This window comes from Erithacus rubecula (assembly GCF_903797595.1).
Source record: "Erithacus rubecula genome assembly, chromosome: 8".
Classification (NCBI taxonomy): domain Eukaryota; kingdom Metazoa; phylum Chordata; class Aves; order Passeriformes; family Muscicapidae; genus Erithacus; species Erithacus rubecula.
This window is the reverse complement of record NC_136659.1, coordinates 4,812,891-4,834,043: the sequence shown is the minus strand read 5'-3', so window position 1 is coordinate 4,834,043 and position 21,153 is coordinate 4,812,891. Positions and strand designations below refer to the sequence as shown.

The 21,153-nt window shown below is 44.2% G+C and overlaps 1 protein-coding gene across 1 annotated transcript in view; it reads left to right on the top strand.

Annotated features, from left to right (window-relative positions):
- Nucleotides 1–21,153, top strand: part of UNC80 (unc-80 homolog, NALCN channel complex subunit) — a 119,980-nt gene that overhangs the window by 95,524 nt on the left and 3,303 nt on the right. The window contains exons 54-63 of the mRNA XM_079311196.1: nt 924–1,049; nt 2,849–2,972; nt 3,688–3,894; nt 5,897–6,081; nt 6,830–6,995; nt 8,088–8,267; nt 11,007–11,145; nt 13,196–13,252; nt 19,513–19,594; nt 20,879–20,990. Of these exons, the coding sequence (XP_079167322.1) occupies nt 924–1,049; nt 2,849–2,972; nt 3,688–3,894; nt 5,897–6,081; nt 6,830–6,995; nt 8,088–8,267; nt 11,007–11,145; nt 13,196–13,252; nt 19,513–19,594; nt 20,879–20,990 (1,378 nt within the window). The remainder of the gene's footprint in view (nt 1–923; nt 1,050–2,848; nt 2,973–3,687; nt 3,895–5,896; nt 6,082–6,829; nt 6,996–8,087; nt 8,268–11,006; nt 11,146–13,195; nt 13,253–19,512; nt 19,595–20,878; nt 20,991–21,153) is intronic.

The window sequence follows — 21,153 nt, the reverse complement described above, 5'->3', positions numbered from 1 at the left end:
GACCATGAAGCCTAAAAATCAATCACCCAGGAAGGCAGGGAAATATCTCAATGATAATTCATAGTGATGTAAAGAAGGGGCTCTGACTCTCTTCCTTCTAAATTGTCCTTTGGTTTTCTGACAAAAACTGGTTGCTGCCTTTTTCCCCTGGCAGAATTTTGAAAAGAAGCATGCATTCATCTCCCATAAGTTTAGTGTCTGCCAGGTACCTTCTGCCTGTTCCTGTCATCTATCTGTGTCTGGTCATGGTGAGAAACAGTCACATGCAGATCTGTGATTTAATTCCTCCTGAGGGACACATCCCAAACAGTACAAATAACTCTCCCCTAGAAGTGCTGTTTCCTTGTGATTATTCAAGGTGCTCCAGACGACCAGGTCTCATGCAGGCGACTCTGATACAGACATTGGAGTCAGTCAGCTGAGAGAAATCATGCTTAGAGTCCCCCAAAACAGGCTGTGTTTGAGAGGAATCTGAACATTGCACAAAACCTGGCTTGGCTCAGACTTAGGACATTATTTTTCAAGCAAGGGAAGGGAAAAGATGTCCACTTTCAATGCAGACTTTTTGCTTTGATGACAGATATTTATTTGTTACAGTTGTCAAATGACATATCCTCCAACTCTAGCTGTTCCACCAGTCCAGTGCTGGTCATTCAGGGCTGGAACTGGGTACATTTATCAATGTACCTGTGCACTCCTCCCATCCATGCTGGCTCCCTCTTTTCCCCTCCCTTTCCCTGCTAGAACTCCATCTCCTCAGTGGCCCCAGCTGCTGCAAGGACCACTGGGGGGGCTGGTTCTACCAGATCCACCCCAACTCAGTGCTCAATGAAAGGCACCTCCATTTCACTGACGTTGGAGGATATGGCATGGGTGAAACTGTAAGTAGCCAGTTGTGGTGATGTGCTCTGTTTGTATTGCAGGTGATGGGAGTGGTAGGACCCTCCAGTGTGGCTGATGGATTACCCCTTCTTCATCTCAGCCCTTATCTCTCGCCACCTCTGCCCTTCAGCACAGCTGTTGTCCGGCTTGTAGCATTGCAGATACAGGTGTGTCTGCCCTGGCCCATGGCCAGGCCTTTAGAGCTTCTGGTTGAGACTCCAGCTCATCAGTGCTCTGTTTGCTTTCTGCAAAAGCTGGGCAAAAACTGTGGAACGTGCATCAAAAGTTAAGGAGAAGCAAGATGTGAATTCTCCATTCTTTCTGAAGGCTTGAACTCAGGATTCATTTGTTGGGGCCAAGCCCACATCAAGCATCCATCAGCTTAACACTGCCATTGAAATCCAAGGAGTTTGGCTGATAGATGCTGTTTAAGGCTCTGACAAGCAGGTTAGGACCTTTTGCAGGATCTAAGCAGTAAGACTTCTGCCACAGGAAGATGGGGCCAGCTTGGGTTACATCCATGCAACCCTTCCTGTCTTCCTGTGGGACCATGAGAGTGGATTTTGTGCTCTTCTGCTCTTACCTGAGCTGGTCACACAGTGTGCCAGCACAAAAAGCAGGGCAACTTGGCTTTTCAGCTGCTGACACAATGGTATCCTCGTTGCCAGATTAAAAAAGAAAAAGTTTTGGGCTTTTTAGAGAATTTCACCACTATTCCTTTCTCATAGCAGCACTATAACTTTACAGAGTCTTTCTGCCTCAGTGTCCCTTTCCTTCCCCACTGGCATGAAATCAGTCTGAATGGTGACCAAAGAAGTGACAAATGTACTTATCTAGCTCCAACTTGCATTTTAAAATATACCTTGGTACGTCCAGTTGAATACTTAGGCAGGTGTTTCTGAGCAGCAGGGTGGCTTGGCAAGGAAGGCTTACAGGGACCAACACACAAAGCTGTTCCTCTGATCATGAGGCACAAAAGGACTTGGTTCAAACTGACACAGAGAGAGAACAGACTTCTTCCAGCTCTGAGTTCTTTAATCAAAACAAAAGAAAACAAAAGGCCACTTTCACCTGCTGTGAAATATTAACTATTAAAAAACCCTAAACAGATAGCAAATTAACATATTGTTTTAAATTATGGGGAGCCTTTATTATCCTCTTCTCCCTGTTCACTCATTTGTAGGCTTAAATGTAATGAAAACTGAACATGTCAGGAAAAGCATGAGTCATAATTCCAAATACTTCCAGCAGAATACAAAACAGAAGTGCTTCACACCCCATCAGAAAACATCTCCTAGAATTTCTCAGCCCAGGTCTGCAAGCTTGAGGAGTTGCAAGGTTCAGTGCATTTCACAGCTAAGTCTGTAACTGCTGGGATGTTGTGAATGAGCAGAGGTTCTAGTGACAGCTGTTTGAAAAACCTTTCAAGCATTTAAGCTTGACTGTGTGTCAAGAACTAAACATGCATTTTGTTTGGTTTTCAGGAGCACATTCTTTGTGTTAGGGAGGATGATAGGGCAGCACAAAGTGAGGCAGAACAAAAATATGTTTGGGAATGGCCTCCATGTTCAGACAGGAGAATATTTAGATAATGTATTTGTGCAGTTTCCTCTGTTCCTCTTTTTTATTCTCTGTAGTCTGTGTCAGATGATGGTACCATTCACAGCAGTGCAGAGCTCACGACTGACACTCAGCTACCTCCAGTGGGATACATCTGATTTTGTAAATGAGAACTAGGAGTTAGGAGTCTGGGCTTCCCACGTTTGGCTATGCCATGAGCAGGTGATCCCTGTGCTACTCTCTGAATTCCCATCACTCCTGACTAAGGGTCTGAGGGCATCTCATTCAATCAGGTCATCAATGCTGCTGTTGTACTGTGTGAACAGGGATCCTCATTCCCTGCAGTGACTTGTTTGCGTGATCTGCTGATGAAATCATTTAATCCTTTTTTATTATTGCTGCACAGGCTTTGAAAGAAGATTTCCCCCTAAGCCATGTCGTCTCCCCATTCACCAATCAGGAAAGAAGGGAAGGAATGCTTTTAAACCTACTGATTCCATTTGTGCTCACAGTAGGATCTGGAAGCAAAGGTCTGACTAATTTAACAAAAAGAATTTTTCCCCCCTTTTCTGACAACTGATGTTTGCACTTTCCCTGCTCTCTGTATTTTATTTTTATTTTTTTTTAATTTGGTTTTCTGTCACTGGCAGTATGTCAGCTAAGTGCCCTTTGGGTCTGAGACTGAAAAGAGCCCCATTGGGATTAGTTATTATTTCTTCTTTTTATTTCAGCTGTGCCTTGGTTCTTGAGTCAGGTCTTACACAGATGTCCTCCTGCTTTTGAAACTGGAGTGCAGAGCAGGACAAATCTATTGTAGCAGAAGTCACGGAGGGAAACAAAGGTCACAGAAATTGCCTGCCCCCGTGGATCACAGTTTGCCCAATCCATGCCACTTGTCTTGCACAAGTCCTGCTCCTTGCTTTCTGCTATAGAGGGTCTTCGCTGGTAAATCCTAAATGAAAGCAAAGAGTAAAGGGATGGGGCAAAGCTAAAAAGGAATGAGACCACTGAACGGGGCTTTTCTTTGTGCTGTGTAGCTCTGTGTTTGTGCGTGTTCGTGTTGGTGCTAAAATAAACTTTGCCTTTGCTTGCAGGAGGAGAAGCAACATAACAAGGTGTGGGGGACGGAGTTGTGGCTTAGGGGACATTTGAGATGCACCCCATTTTGGAGCTGGATCTTTTGAGTGTCTTATGACGGGACGTAGCCTGACCTTTGTCTCTCTTTCCCCTCCCCATGCATCTCAGACAGCCCCTGGCTGGAGCAGCCCGAGGTGCTGCTGCTGCTCCAGACCGTCATCAACATCCTGCTGCCACCCCGCATCATCAGCACCTCCCGCAGCAAGAACTTCATGCTGGAGAGCTCCCCCGCGCACTGCTCCACGCCGGGGGACGCGGGCAAGGACCTGCGGCGGGAGGGGCTGGCCGAGTCCACCAGCCAGGCTGCCTACCTGGGTCAGTGACACACTCGGAGGGGGAGGAAAACAAAACAAACCATCCCGGGCAGCAGATAACTGGCCTCGCTAGAGGTGCTTCAGGTCCCTGTCCAGCCCGAAGGCAGGGTATCTCTGGGACAGATCAGCAAGTGCAGATGAAGGGAGAGCTGCACAGGTAGAATCACTCAGTTCTCACACTGCCAGACCACAGCAGTGAAGCCACAAAAGTGTTATAAATGAGAAGTTAGCCTCTGTATTTAGCAAAATTTAGATGGGTTTATTTTATATAGACAGAGCAAGCAGCGTGCTGGGGAAAACATGAGGGGTACCTACTCCATACTTCCACCAAACTTGGTTTGCAGCTCCCTTTTTATAGTATGCTTTTCCTTGTAGCAATCAATAATTGTTATTGTTTTGTTGTAGTAATTCTGCAAGGTAGGCAGTGGTGGTCAAAGAAACTTCCAAACTTCCTGGAACAGCTCTTGGGACAATTGGTCATGTAACCATCTGGTCTTGGTAGATAAAAAACAGGAGAAGTGGGAAGTCTGATCTTTAGTAGATAGTGTGTGATTGATTACACAAATCTGATTCTGCAGAATGTGTTGGGCTGTGTGAAAGCCTTCTTTTGCAAGCTGTCAGTAGATACAACTTATTTAGGAAACATAATATTCATAACAGAGGGATTTAAACAGAATGGGTTTAATCATATATTTCCCTTTATCTAGGTCCATGTTCTTTTCTTATTTTAAGTATTCTGGTTTATACAAACTCCAAAACCTCTATGATAAACACGAATAATTTATCAATTATCACACAGGTGAGTCAGCCTGCCCATCAACCCCTAACATCACTGGCCCTTGGCTAGTTAGGGTGGGAGGTGATGGAGCCTGGCTGCTGGCCCCACACATCTCCTCACTGACTGCTGTGCCCTCTGCTTGCTGCAGGGTGCTGCAAGGTAGTACTGTATTATCTCACATCACACACAGGTGAAAGGACAGAAAGAATAATTAAGCTGGAGATGTAGCATCACTGAAAGTCAATATGGGGACAGTTTTGTCTCAAAGCACCCCTTCAGAAACAGCTTTTCCATTTCTGATTTGGTGAGGGCATTTCTCTGAAGATTTTTTTCGGGTCTTTGTTAACCTGTATCTGAGGAATGGAGTAAATTTGGTGAAAAATTTGCAGATCACCACAGATTTAGCCCCTCACCCAAACAACCCAGGATACAGATGTGTAATGGCTGAGAAATCTTGGCCATCCCATTAAGAAAAATGGAGTAGTCAACTTTCCCCAGCAATTCCCAAGCCTTGCTGTTTTTACCAGACTAGGGGAGCACAGAAAGGGGGAGATTCCTTGTCTCTCCTGTGAGCCAAGTGTTAATCACTGCCCACTTTAATGCAGAGCATTGTTTAGAACTTCATGGCTGTTCATCTCTATTTGTAATGCCATGCTCTTGTGAATTGTTGCCCTTGGCTTACTGGACCATATTTGTATTTAAATTGCAGTGTGGTTATGACTCATGCCACTGCACTGCTAGAAAGGTTCTTGTCATCACTCTATAAATCATCTGCAGGTTATTGTGCTCTGTGGGTGACTCTTTGTCTTTTTGTGGATATGCTTAGTCAAGATTTTTGAGGTTGTCTGGGCTGTATTGCTTCTCTGAGCTTATCTGATTCTGGGAAGACAAAAGAACTCTGCAGGGAAGGGAGAGGAAACACCAGAGCAAGAAAATACAGAGGAATTTAGGTATGAAATAGAAAAATTTCTCTTGAAATGGGACTGCCAGTCCTGATCCTGAGGCCTTTACTACTAGAAGGCTGGTTGCTCCTTCCCTGCCATTTTTGGAGATTGACAGAAAAGACAGTTGTGACTCTGAGGTGTGTGGGCATGCATGTGCATGTACATGCAGAGCATGCCAGTGTAGGTTTGTGCTCGCTGTGGCCCCCCTGTCCTTCCCCCCCTGCTTGTGGGACACTGGTGACATCTCTGACTGCCCTGTGCTGCTGTCTGTTCCCCTGCAGCCCTGAAGGTGATCCTTGTTTGCTTTGAACGCCAGCTGGACAGCCAGTGGTACTGGCTGAGCCTGCAAGTCAAAGAGATGGCCCTGAGGAAAGTGGGAGGGCTGGCCCTGTGGGATTTCCTGGATTTCATCGTGAGAACACGGATCCCCATCTTCGTGCTCCTTCGGCCCTTCATCCAGTGCAAGGTAACTGGGGCTCCTGATCTGTCACTCCCTGCAGGCAAGACAGCCCTTGTTCCCCAGTGGGAACAGAGGAACAGCACTTCTGGAAGAGCTGCATGTAGTGAGTTAGTAAGCCTAAACTAAATCACAGAGCTTTTTCCTGGCTAAAACTAAACAGTGTGCCAGTCATCCATGGAGTGATCCATGGAGTACAGCTAGTCTTTGTTCCTCTGGATGGGGAAGTGCATAAGGACTTAATTCTGCAATGAAGACATTCAAAGCACTTGGAAGGAGTGTGGATGTGCTGAACCTGGGAAGGTGTTGGCAGAAATCTCATAGTAATCTCTCTTCTGCAGCCAGGAAGGACCACTCCCCTTTCCCTGTCAGATGAAGGTTCTGACAGGACTTTTGTGGATGAACAGACAGCTGCCTGCTAGGCTAAGGCAACTGGGGTATAAATTAATCACATCTCCTTGCTGGTTACCAAGTAGACTAGCACATGGTACTCTACCTTATTTAGCCTACCTTGTTTCTCAGACAGACTAAATAGTCATGGAGGAAGGAGCTGTCTTGTGACAGGATCATGAAGATAGAGTTTAGCATAAGGGAGCCCTCATCTCTGTTCAGTCAGATCTAAGATTGCCCCTGGGAAACAGGTGGAAACCTCAGAGATGGAATCAAAACCTCTTGCCTACAAAGCCTGCTGGCTGCAGACTAGTCCCAGCTCCCTGGGCACCATCCCCTGCGATGCTAATACACCCCAAATTTGCAGCTGCTGGCCCAGCCAGCTGAGAACCACGAGGAGCTGACTGCTCGGCAGCACATCTCGGACCAGCTGGAGCGGCGGTTCATCCCGCGGCCGCTCTGCAAGAGCTCCCTCATCGCCGAGTTCAACAGCGAGCTCAAGATCCTCAAGGAGGCCGTGCACAGTGGCTCTGGTAAGGAAGGCAGGGGGAGCTCAGGGCCATCACCCCTTGCCCCAGCAGTGACTTGTGAGGCAGAGCTGGCCTCTGCCTAAAACAGGAATGAGGAAATCCACACACACCCTGGAGCTTGTGCTCAGCCTTGCCATTGCAGCCAACAGAAGTCCAGGTTAGTTGTGAAATGTGCCTGTTTCCCCACCAAAGTCCTATTCCCCAGCAGCTGGCTCGTGCTGGCTCAGCTGGCTTGTGCAGCCCCAACCCCTCCATGCCACTGTAAAGCTCCTTGTGCAGAAAGGCCTGGCTGTTCAGCAGCAGCAGATCTTCCTCCTCCTTTCTCCTGGTCTCTTTGATTTTTCTCTACTGAGACATCCAGAACAGCATCCCTGAGCTGATGGGGCACTTCAGAATTCTCTCCTGCACATGGGGAGGATTTTCTCCAGTGACAGTCACTCCTGTCACCACGAGATGGCAGCTGCTGCTCATATGTGGCAAGCAGTTTATGTGCTTTGTTAAGGAAAACAAATTTGAAAGGAAATGATTCAGTCTTTTTTTCCTTGGCAATAATTTGCCTTGTTTCTAAATGTGGAAGCCAGTCTGTAAAATATAGGTTGTGAAAAATCAGACCGCATAAGTAAAACAAAGATTGTGGAAAGGTGAGATGAGCAAGGCAACTGCTGGTGTTTTATCACCTCTGCCACCCCTGTCACTGTATCACAAAATCATGAAGTTTGGAAAAGAGATCATCAAGTCCAACCTTTGACTGACCACCACCTTGTTAACTAGACCATGGCACCAAGTCCCAAATCCATTCATTTCCTGAACACCTCCAGCAGTGGTGACTCCATTACCACCCATTCTAACGCTCAGCAACCCTTTCCATCAAGAAATTCCTTCCCTGGTGCAGCTTGAGGTCCTGTCGCTAGTGGCAGAGAAGAGGCCAACTCCAGCTGGCTCCATCCTCCTGTTGGAAGTTGTAGAGAGCAAGAAGCTCCCCCTGCCCCACTAGTCCAGGCAGAAGGAAGTGCCTAGAATTACAGGAATGCTTGGCTCGCTGTTGATTTCCTGTTCCATCGGTGACTCGGGTTTGGTTTTGCCCCTCTTGCGCAGCTTACCAAGGGAAGACATCGGTCAGCACGGTGGGCACCTCCACGTCTGCTTACCGCCTGAGCCTGGCCACCATGTCCCGCTCCAACACGGGCACGGGCACGGTCTGGGAGCAGGAGAGCGAGCCCTCGCAGCAGGCATCGCAGGACACGCTCAGCCGCACCGACGAGGAGGACGAGGAAAGTACGTGGCCACACACTCAGCCCCTGAGGTTACTGCCTTGGTGTCTGCCAATAAAGGCAGAAGCTGCTCTTTGAAATGGAGAATGTAAACCCCCTCCCTGCAAATTATTATGATTTTGAAATTAAGTGGTTCTCAGGCAAAGATAAGGAAATTAGGAATGACAGTTCTTTACTAGGAAAATTAAAATAGAAATGCAGTATTACAAAGAACAATCCCCAAACACTGCCAGAGTCAGAATCCAAGCTGACACCTGTCAGTCAGTCAGGGTGTTGGCAGCAGTCCCATTCAATGGTGGCTGCATCCTCCTGCAGTGGCAGATGTGGTTCAGCTGGAGCAGTGCTCCTGGAGAAGGTGCAGTTTCCTCTGAAGGTCCAGGGATGATGTGGGAAGGTCTGGCTTTCCTCTGGAATCCAGTGGAAAGAAGGTTCCTTGGTGTCCAAAATCTCAGTTTTTATCTGGGTAGGAAAGGCTTGGCTGCTCCCCTGGCTGGAGCATCTCCCAGTGGGATGATGTAATTTTATCAGTCACACAGTGGCACTGAATGGGCCAGCAGCAGATGATCTCTTCCTGGAGGGAGGATGGGCTGTGGAAAGATAAAGATGATTGCCCCAGCTGGTTTAAAGCTGGCCCATTAGCAGATAATATGTGCCAGGAGATCAGGGTCACTGCCCCACCCAGCTCAACAGATGGGGACAGAACACACATTGCTGGACACATCAACCCAACACAGTTACGAACCTCCAGTGCTCTAGGCACAAACTTTGTTGGGTTATCTTAAATGAGTAAAGCATTTAATAGTTGCTAAAAGGTTATTTGTTACAAAGCATTTTAGTTTTAAAATGCAAGCAGAAAAGCAATGGCAAAAGCACAAAGCACAAAACCAAATGGCAAGAGGCACTAACTTTTTCCAATACATACTTTTATATAGAATCTTTTTAACAAGCTAAGATGCAAACTCAGACTGTTACTCTTTAACTTATTAGAATTTTAGAATTCTTAACACGCCAGGTTACATATAGGCTACGCATACAACTTACCTTGTTGTATCTGAAAAATGTAAGCAATATTTTTACTACAGCTCTATTATGTCTAAACACTGTCTAAGCCTCCACTGAAAACATTATCATGTTTTTCAACCTTCATTAGAACTTGCACTTCCACTTTGACATTTGAACTTTTTATTTACTAAAAGCATTAGAGCTCATACTAAAACTTACTGACTGACTTACTTATTCTAAAACTTACACTTTTACTTTATGTGTGAGTGGCTTAATATACTTTAATGCATCTGCAGGCTTTAATTTAATCCTTGCACTCTGATTTCTCTCTTAAGAATTCAGAGACCCCCAACTCACTAACTCTAACAAGCCCTGACACTGAAGAGATTTTCTTGATGCCCAGAGGTCATCCAGGAGGGGAACACAGTTGTCCCTGTCCCAGTGTGAATAAAAGGGCCACAGGAGAATGAGATTGAGCAGCTGGTATGGTTGGTACATGGTGTTAATGTTTGGGTTGTTACAGATTTCTTTGTGCCCTGAGCTGTGGCAGGGCAAAGGGAAGGGCACATGGAGGTTTTTAGTGCCTGAGACCTGAGCTGATGTGCAGTTGTCACACATGCTGGCAAGGCATTTTGAAGCCTCTTTGGCATCATGACAGTGAGCAGGGGCTGTGGCTGTGTAGTTAGGATCCTGTTCCTGCAGGATCCCCAAAGCATCAAACAGAAGGAGTGAAAATGGGAGGGCTCAAAAGAAATTACAGCAGGATTTCCTTTTGGGAAAGAGCAGTTTGCCTGAAAATTTGCAGGTTCAGCCCGACTTTATTTTAGCTGGGTTCACCCCTAAACTTTGTACAATCCACCCAGAGCTGTATTGTTCAGATATTTATTCACTGTGGCAAAATATGGTTTCAGCCTCAGATAAATTCTGAGCCACTGTGTGGAACGGTAAGTGCCATCTTCCTATTATTTCTTCAGAGCATTATTTCCTCAGCCCTGCTGTGGATAAACACTGCTGTAAAATATTTCAGTACATCAGAATTGAAAAAAGGTCAAAAAGAGGAGAGAAAATTACAAAAACACACCCCTTTGGTTTCTTTACTCATAACTAAAAGTTGTGGCAAAAACCACAATAAAGTAATTTGAAACAGCACTGACAATTTCAAGCAGTCCAGATTACAATCCAGCAGTGTGCATAGTTTTATTGCAGCATGATGTATTTGAGTCAATTTATCCAAATGTTTGGTGACATTTTAAAATGCATGTCCTGAAGGGTGTTGAGGGGTGTCAGTTCTGCCTTTTGCTGTCAGGTATTTTGGCTTTTTTGTCACAGTGCTTTGCTAGATCATAGCAGCAGTTTATTTCACAGCAGGAAAATGTCCATTTACAACTTATATGCTGGTAACACTGTATACTAACAAGCAATTTATTAATCACAGAAATGAAGCCCTAGTGGAAGCTGAATTCCACAAACCTGTTTTCCTGAGAGCCATTTAATCTGCAAGAATACCTAAATCCCTGTCCCATGTTTGTCAGGTTCTTCATCCTACAGAGATTTATGTGTATGTTTTTCTGCACTGTGGCTGTAAAATCTATCAGAATATTCCAATTTACATGCTTGGGCTCTGGGTAAGTAAATGCTGGGCACGCCTTTGCCATCCTGTTACCTCTTGACAGCTGTCAGGATGCAGGTGGGGTTTGGGGTGTTGTTTCCTCTCCTTTCCTGCTTTTTCCTCTCTTTCTAGATGACTCCTTGAGCATGCCCAGTGTGGTAAGTGAACAAGAAACATACCTTATGGGTGCCATTGGGAGGAGGCGGTTCTCCAGCCATCTCTCCAGCATGTCTGCACCTCAGGCTGAGGTGGGCATGTTACCCAGCCAAAGGTAAAAACATGGGCTTTTCACCTTTCCCATTGTCATAACGAGAGCAGAAATGGCCCAGATACATCAGAGAGGTGGGATAGTGGAATTGGAGCCAGAATAGTGGTGTTAAATTTATTCATCTGGAATAGTGTTGGACCAAGGGTGCAGGGTGGAAATAATGATTTTATTGCATAGAGTCCATAAGAACAAGCTATCATCCACAGCAACCTTCCTCTTAAACAGTTTCAGAAACACTCTGTGCTATTATTTTTCTCAGCTACCACTGAATAGCAAAAGGAAATGTGGTTTGGGGGTTTTCATTGAACCAGTGACCATACCCAGCTTGTGTAGGGGTGTAGGGAGGAATCTTGAGAAGCTGGGAGAGAGGAACAGGGGTGGTTTGATTTGCTTTGCTTTCTTCCATGTGTTCTTTGTCCTTCCTGGAACAGTAACTAGCTCATCACAGAAATTAAATGCTATGTTCAAAGATGGAATTTAATACTATTTTAAACCTGAAACACTTGTTGATACAAATAGCTTTGAATGCCTTATTCCTGGTTGACATGGAATGGTGAGAAAGAGCCTGTTGGGAAATGTACATCTTTAGAAGATGTGGAGAGAAGTTTTGCATTTAAATGTGGTTTTTTTCCCTAAATAAGCAATGTTTATTGTTTTAATTGTCCGTGACATAATTATCCAAGGATATCTGACAATGGACATACTAATTTATGTTATTTCCTTTGAACCTTTAAAGAATATATTCTACAATATGTCTTGACCACCCCTGGAAAATCAAACAACATTGTTCCCTCCCCATTCTTGCTTGGAATTAAAGAAATAATCTTGATAGATGAAGGAAAATTAACAGCTGTGGTACCTACCAGCAGTGATAAGAGAAGTGATTTACAAGAGAGAAGTTACATAGATTTTATCTGGGAGTTTTCACAAAAGGACTTACAGGAACTCATTTGACTCTTGAACTCAGTTGATTCACTCCCTTTGTTTCTTGAAAAATTAATATGCAAGACTGCATTTTCCTCAATCTTTCACTACCATCTTCAGTGCATAAACTTCATAACAGTCACAGCTGACTGAGAACGTTTGCTTTGTGCTATCCCAAATCATGATGCTGCTGAGAAAAAAGAAAAATAATTCACACAGAGCTTCACTCTCTGCTTTTTAAGTGTATGGTATAGCAGGAGAATCACTTTTCATCTGGGTAGGGGAAGGACCAGCTCAGCAAGCATAATCATAGTCCTTGACATCATGCCCTTTGAGTTATGGATGGTCTCTGGGCTTTCAGACTGCCTCACAAACGTAAGCTAATTACTGCTAAGTAATATTATTACTGCTTTCCTGCTGGTAACCCAGCAGACTACTTTCCTTCTTTCTTTCTTTCTGTCTTTCTTTCATGTTTTTCCTATGGCCTGAGCAGGCTGCTCCTGCCTGATGGCTGCACTGCAGGAAAGCACTGGAACTGTGTCCCTTTGCCAAGACCCTTGCCAGCTGTTTATTTACAGCTTCATTGCACTGTGAGGCCTTGTTTTCCAGATGTTTGTCCCTAGAGTTGGACCAGAAGGAGAGTGGCCTATAGCTCATGGGAGACAGATCAGCCCTCCCTCAAGGAAGAAGTGGCTCGTGGGGAAGGAAAAAAAGCTTTCTATAAAGCTGAAAGTAAACAGGACTGAAATAAATCAAAATGCTGCAGGAAAATAGCTTTGAAAGCAATTCCCTGCCTTATTTCTTTTAGGATCACATCCTATTGAACTTCTCAGCTCCCTAAATCTCAGCTGAGATGCAGAAGGCTTCATGCAGTGTAAACTCTCTCTAGAGACTGCTCCTGTTATCAGATGTTCTTTCAGCTCCTCTGAGTCATGTATGTGCTGTTGAGGGTGTGAGACCAATTAATGTTACCGTCCTTTTTTAAACTTTTGTTTTTTTAATTCCGTTGATATTTTTTTTCCCTTGAAAACAGAGACAACGAGCGCATGCCTTTTTTTTTTTGGGTTCTTTTTTTTTTTTTTTTGCATTTTCTTTCCCTAAATTCTTAATCTCCCTGCCCCTCCTGCAGTGAACCTAATGTCCTCGATGACTCCCCGAGCCTGGCCACTGAGGGCAGCCTCTCTAGGTACAGTGTTAACACCACCTGTGTGTCAGTGTGTGTGCTGGGAAACGAGCCCGTTTCCAACCTTCTGTCTCTTCCCCTCACCTTTTGTCACTCTCTCCATCTCTGTCTCTTGTGGCTCATCAATATTCAGGCCTGCAAGTCAAAGGTGTAGCAACCCACCTTCAGTTTTCAGCTTTGATTGCCAATAACTTTGAGAAGGGGAAGGAAAAAGCTGTAGTGAATGAAGCAGCAGGCTGGCCTGGAGGTTTTCCCTTTGTTTAACAATTGCTTGAAAGGCATGAGAAAGATGATCCATGAGGCATTAGCTCTATCCTGTTATAAGCATTAGTCTGAAGGCTTATGTAAAATGGAGACATCTGTTTTTTCATTCATCTCACAATGCTGTCAGCACAAAAGACTTAATACCAATCTGAGGGTTTTTTTACCATTCCCTGGTAAAACTAATTATAGTTAAGTCCTGTGGAATATAGTGTTCTGTGGGTGCCTTACAATAATTCTCATTAATTTTGCAAAGCATTTTCAATTCTCAAATGACACCTTAGAAACCTTGCAGATGGACACCACAAATACATATCCAAAGTGGCTCTGTTAGTTCTGGAGTCCTCGTTACTCACAGACAGGGGAACAAACACAAATGGGTCAGGAGCGAACTTAGAAGGGAAGGCTGCACCTTTAACACCCAGATCCATCATGTTAATCATTCTCCCTGCCTTGCTGCTGTGCTCCCACCTCTCAACTCATCCTCTTGAGGCTGGAGAGCTGTTGTTAGTCCCAAGAGCATCTCTGTTTCCTCCCAGGAGAACACAGCCCCCTACATTGGCAACATGGAGGGTAACTTGCTATTTCACTCCTGCACCAGTGGAAGCTGTGGATATGTTGAGAGACATTTGTGTGAATGGTTTCTGTTCCATTAGCTTGGGTTTTGATGTTGGTAGTGGCTTTTTGGGATGGGGACAGGCTGCTGTGTTTGTTTGTTCAAACTCTCCTCAGCTGACAAAAGGAGAGTTTACCATCAGTGCTGTCAACGAGCTCATTCCATGAAACGTGGTGTCCTTTGTGTATGTGAACTCTGCTCTGGCAGACTGGTCTGTGGTGGCTTAGGAAAATACATCAGATGCTTGGCAGAGGCAGGAGTACTGTTACCTGTTTTTTTGACAAAGTAAGATGGACTGCATGGTCATCTGAGCTAAAGAGGTGAAGAGAAATCATTCAATCAAAGAACATCCGTGTTGTCCCTTTAGCAGCACTAAAAACTCACTACAGTCAAGAAGGAGGATAAAGGGGAAGGTCTGTTTCAGAGCTGAGGCCATAATGACCTGATACTTGCTTACATCAGAGTTGGTTTCGAGATGTTTTGATCTTGTTAAATAGGGGGTAGCCACTCCTAATTATAGTGGCGAGGCTGAGCACTATGAGACACCTAAGTCAATAAATGTGTTCAGACAGAATAATTTATTTTGAGCCCTGAAATGTAATCAGCTGCACAATGGGCTCCTATTAATCCCTGTCACTAGAATTTTCTCTGGGGACCAGGACACTATCCTTCACCCTGCTCCATGGTACAGAGATCTCCTAAAGCAAATGGGTGAGCAGATGCACTTGGGAGTCAGTTCTGCTGAGGTTTATTATCCTTTCCAAGGAGCAGGCACTACTGTCCTAAGAACAGAGCTGCAAACCCTTAAGAGGGAATGAAGGCACTGCAAACATGTCTAAAAAGATTAGGTTAGATCTCTGTGAGGAGGAAAAGATGTTCCAACTGCATTGTTCAATGGGAAAATTGGATTCCTCCTCTAAAGGACAGCAGTAACAAAGCAGATGTTGCAGAAGCTTATTGTGCTGTGGGGATTATAGGGCTGAGTTGTTTTTACATTCAAGAACATTACTTCTGAATAAAGCAGGCTTGAGTTTTCCTTATTTAACTTTGACTTTGGCTGGTGCACTATGGTAACTTTTTAGCATCACCTTTTAAATTCACAAGCTGGTGTTTAGTCATCACTGAGATAAAAAAAAAAAAAAATATATATATATATAGTAGGGAAGAGACCCTTATGGAAGGTAGGAGTCTTTAATAAATTAAACAAATTGTGACAAATACAAACAATAATAAAGTCTGTTTCCCTTTGTTCTATAACAATTAGACAGAGCCTTGAAGAAAAGCAGAGAAGGCAGGAAGGGAGGAGCACTGAAGTGCTCAGACAGCTTGGGGTACAGGGCTGAGGAGCATCATGATCTGTTGTGGTTATAATGTGAGAGGACAGGATATTTCCCCAAATCAGAAAGGAAGAAGGTGAAGCCACTGTAATGGAAATCTGTTGCACAAACACATTTCCCTGTAATGTTTGTGCCTATCCTAGCTTAATGGCTCCTAACAGGAAAAATCAGATTGAATCCACATTGCCAGGGCAATTGCAGCAGCAGATTTAATGCTAACTGGGCTGGGATGTGTCTGGAAATAGAATATGTTTAACCCATTCTCCACTGCCTTTATCCACCAACCCTCTCTACATATGTCTAGGGACACAAAGTGTGTACACTCTACCATGATTTGGCAAGCATGTCCATCTCTAATACACACTGAAACTTGTTGCTTCCCTGTTTTGTTTTCTTCTTTCTTTCTTTTTTAAAATTTTTTTGTTTGTTTTCTTGCAATTCCTGAGCATCACTTCTTTTACTTGCCAACCTGACAAAGTTTGTTTTGGCCCCCACTGTGTGGCTGCACTCTGTCATTCCTTGTAGCACTGGCAACATGCATCCATAAACTTGGGTTAGTTTGATCTTTGGCTTACCTCTGCCCTATATAATGGGAGTAACATTACTATGCAAATAAACCCCTGTCAGAGATACTCAGAGTGACAGAGCATCTTTGTGCTGGGCAGGAAAAAATTCTTGTTTCTTTTTCCCAAATAAATCTGGCTTATTCCTTTAGAAAAAACTATTCTTATAGATCACATTGCCATGGGGAGGGGAAATATACTGAAAAGGCACTTGATGTGGTGTTCTTTGGCTGGGTCCCACAGGCTGTCAGCAAAACAGTAATTCCTGGTCAGGTCTGGTAAACAAGGAGAGACAGAAAAGGAGGGAGGGCAGGCTGCAGAGCCAACCCTCTGCCTGCCATGCTCATTTTCACTGAAACAAGATCAGTAGTTCTGTTCTTTGATGTGAAAAGAAACCCTCACAAACCCTCATGAAGAGAAAGCTTATATCTGAAAATTCAGTCACTCATCTGAAATTTGTGGTCTTTATCATTCTCTCTCTTTCTTTCTTCAAAATGTGGGGATAGAGAGCAAAAATACAGCCATAGCAGGACTGTGTTGTGCACAGGCAGCTCTGCAAAACTCAGCTGCTCTCAGGGCCACCATTTCCCTGCCACAGGTATCTGCAATTTTAGCTTGTAAGATCATCCCAGATTATACCAATTTACATAATGATTCAGTACTGGAAGTAAACATCCAGCAGCTCACTTAACTCATTTCACTGATGCTATAAGCCAGGCTGAAAACCCCAGACTCCAGCAGGAAGACGTGAAGTCCAGCTTTATTTTGCTAGCCTATTGTTTGTCTTTAGTGCATGGGAATAGTTTTTATCTCGTGTATAGCCTCTGTGTCCTCACACAGTCCATGTACACCTGACACTAACAACTTTTTCAAGTGTTTTCATATCATATGTGAAGTGAGTTTGTTTCAGCACTGTAAACAGTTTTGTACTGAATTTAATTGCAGTCTTTCTGCTACAGACCTATCTCCTTACTCACAGAACTAAGAGTTACCTTTCCTTCATCAGAAATTGTAACAGTATTCTCAAAGCTAGTCCAGTAGATATTTTTTTTCCAAGAACTTCTCCAGCTATTTCCTATTTCACTCTCATGATAGGAACCACTGTAAAAACTTGTAGAAATTCAGAACAATAAGTTTTTATGTAATCCTAGAAACAGAAGATTAGGGAAATTCATTAACCAATTTCAGGTAGTCTGGATCACAAATATAAAGACTAATTTAAGTGCAGTCTTGTTGCTTTAATAAGGAATGATGTGATGCTTTTGGACTTATCAGTCATATGTGCTGCAGTCACTGTCTGAGTGAAGAACATATTCCTACTAACAGGAGGTAACTCTAAAGGCTGTGCTTATCCCTAGGCAGGTGTTTGTGTGGTGTTTGGGATGCTTGGTCTGTACAGCATGCCAATATCCTATGGAAAAGCTGGGATATATATTCCATTTGGAAGACCTAAGGAAGAAAAGGGCTCAAATATATCTTGTGTTTTCTGGCTTTGAGCTTGCTGAAGCTTCTCCTCTTTTTCCAAGGCAGTGCTGCTGTGGTGAGATTGCTGAAGGCATGCCCAGGATTATTAGGCTGTAGTCTGTCAATCAAAAGATAAACAGCTTCAGGGACCCAAGATGTCTCTTTCCTTGAAGTTACCCACTGTCTGCCCTGCAGAAGTGATAAAAACACAGGAATATGGGAAAAGGAAAGTTCTTTACTAATACATATATATGTAAAAAGGGAAACAAACACCACCAAACAGAAGCACAAGCCCAGTCCCTCATTTTCAGTGAGGTGCCAGTGCAATGGCTGCTCTCATGAGCAAATGCTCAGCCAGGGTAGGAGAAAGCAGGGCAGGGCTGGGCTCTGGTGGCAGCAGTGAATTCCCTCCCCAAGGGAAGCAGCTCGATTGTCCTCCTCCAAAGCCAAGAGAGCAAGGGAGTGAGGAGCCATGCCAGCCCTTTTCCCCCAGCCCAGTTCTCAGGTATCTCAGGTATCTCTACCCCTCCACAGTTCAGAGAGTGGCCAGCTGCACCCTTCCCGTGGAAACTTCTCTTGTCTTTCCTAAATATCGGTTGTTATGGTTTCTTAGCGACAAGTGGGACAAAATTCCATCCAAAATTTAAAGGAAAACTAAACCCCAAAGCAGAGCAGGAAACTCTCCATGCTCTGTTCCACCAAACCTCCTAATGGGTAACTTCTGCCAAAGTGAAGAACAAGCTGCTCAGACAAAGCTTTTAAAGCTCTCCACAGCCATCTTCCATGTCCTGTCTGACCATGTCCCTAGGTTAGTCTTCTTCCTCCACCCCTGCATGGCCAGGTGATTAGAGTGATTAGCTTTCATTCTCTTGGTGGTACTGACAAACTCCAGGGAGTTCCAAGGGAAGTATCTAGAGAAAAGAATGTTGTTTTCCTTTAGATTAATGCAAGCCAAAGACAAAATGGATTGCAATACTGAATTTTCAAGTGTGTATACCAGCCATAGCTGGAAGTTGCTTAAAATAGAACATGTCACTCAATGGATTCCAGTCTGGCTTTAAAAAATGCAGCTGCTTGAGTTAAAAGAAGTCTGTCTTAACTGTTAGTGACATTGTAGTCATAAGTCTCTCAGTTGAAGTGTTTTGTGACTGCTGAATGTCCAGTGTTTGGAGGAATACAGTGCTTTGGTAAAAATGAGGAGGGTGGTATTTTTACATTAAGTAGGTTGAATGGTCAGTTGAATGGTAGTATGAGATGGTACATAGCTGAGCATGTTTTATTGCTGAAGTTTCTTCTACTGCAAGTTTTCAGATATTTTGTGCCAATATATTAAAACCAAAAAGCTGTGTTTCTCTCTTTCTCTCTCTCTGTAGTTTTTGTTTACTTGTCTCTTTTGTTTGTTAGTCACAAAAAGACTTGAGGCTGCAAGTGTTGAGTGTGGGGCCTTGTTCACATAACTCATGCATCCATTATGTGAATAGATCCTTTGTCACTCTGCGTTTTGTTTTTTGTTTGTTGACTTAAATGGAAATTAAAACCAGATGAAAAAATTGTGGTGAGGCAATGGAGTCTTATTTGGGAAGGAAAAAAATAGCTTTTATAACATTGTCCTTGAAAAAGGGAATATCAAACAAGGAGGTTTTTGAGCTAGGAAGCTGATGTTCCTGCCTTCACTGATGTGGCAAAGGATGCAGAGAAGTGAGTGCTGCTCAGTGGGATGCATCAATCAATGACTGAAAACTGAAATCTGCAGTTATTTATATCTGGATGCTACCTGTGCGTGGCCAAGTCCTGAATGCCATGACTCCACCTCCCACCCTTTCCTAAGCCCTGGAAGCCACAACCCAGTAGACATGTCCCCTCCCATCCTTCAAAGATAGTGCTGTTCTTTGAAGTGACTGTGCCATTAGTGGTTGGTCGATCTCTTGTTTATTTATTTATTTTAGTCCCAGTTGCCAGGACACGTACTAGTTATGCAGCATGGTCTTCTGTGCTTGACCTAATGCTGTCAACATCTAACAGGGTGGCGAGTGTGCAGAGTGAGCCAGGACAGCAGAACCTCCTCCTGCAGCAGCCCCTGGGAAGGAAGAGAGGCCTTCGGCAGGTGAGGAAAGGGCAGCACACAAACCTCTCCTCCTGTGTGATGTGCTGGGGCTTGTCTTGGATGTGGCTGTTTGGACATGATGTGTGGCTGTGATGTGTTCCTTCTATCTAATTTTTGCTATCCTAGTGCAGTCTCTTGACTTAGCAGGAATAATAGCACAAATTGTAGGTGTGAAGCCAGGCAAATCCCAGAGATGAGGTGTCCTGTTTTGAATTCCTCAGTCTTGTCCTCTGCAGGCTTTTTTCTCATTACTGTTATTAAATCATGTTTATGCAGCCTGCACTGCATTACATTCAGTGCTGAAACTGAAAAGGCACAAAGCCCAGAAGTTCACAGGAAGGCAATGTATGAGCCATGGAAACCTTAATGTCAGGTTACAACCTCCGGTGCTCTAGGCACCAACTTCATCAGGTTATCTTCTAAAATGAACAAACAGCTAATAGTTGCTAAAAGGTTATTTATTGCAGAAGCACATCAGTCTCAAAAGGCACAGTCACAGACATCAAAGTCCATGCTAAATTTTGGTTTAGAGTCCTAGATAGAAGCAGAAATTGCTCCCTGAGGTCCCGGTGGGACCAATGATGCTGCAGCAGCTCCTGTCTTCTTCTTGGGTGTTGAAGTTGGCAGTGAACAAAAGCAAAAGAAAAGCAATGGCAGGAAAAGCAGAAAAGGCACTAACTCTCCCCAATACAAACTCTTATATAGAATCTTCCCAACAAGCTAAGGCACAAACTCATACCACCACTCCTTTACCTATTAGAATTCTAGTTTCTTAATGTACCAGGTTACGTATAGACTATGCATACAACTTATCTTGTTCTATCTGAAAAATATAAGCAATATTCTCCATACATAGCTCCTTTATGTCTAAGCACTGTCTAAAACCATGGTCCTGGAGCCTCCACTGAAAACATTAGTATGTTTTTCAACCTTCACTAGAAGTCGCACTTCTACTTTAGTATCTAAACTTTTACTTACTAAAAGCATTAGAGCTCATACTAAAACTTACTGACTTATCCTAAAACGTAAACTTACTCTAAAACTTACACTTAAACTTCTACTTTATGCGTGAGTGGCTTCATATACTTCAATCCATCCAAAGGCTTTAATTCAATCCCTGCACTCTGATTCCTCCCCGAAGGGACTCATTGAGTCCAACACCTTACTGCTAAAAGCAGAGTGGGCATCCAGAGGTGCAGGCAGCGCTGATGTGTTCCCCTTTCAGAGCAGAAGCTGAGCAGTGTGAGAACATGCCCCAGGCTAACTGTGTGTTGCAATGTTTAGCTCCGGCGGCCGCTGCTGTCCCGTCAGAAAACGCAGACGGAGCCTCGGAGCCGTCACGGAGCTCGCCTGTCCACCACGCGCCGGAGCATCCAGCCAAAGCCCAAACCCTGCGGTAGGGCACTGCTGCACTGACACAGACAGCTTCTCCTAGCACTTTCCCACAACTTTCCACCCAGTACATGGATAATCTTAAAGGAAATCCACCCCCTCAAAACGCTTCGATGGTTTCTCCAGGGATTTTCAAGAATGGGACATGGACAATGAATTATTTTGTT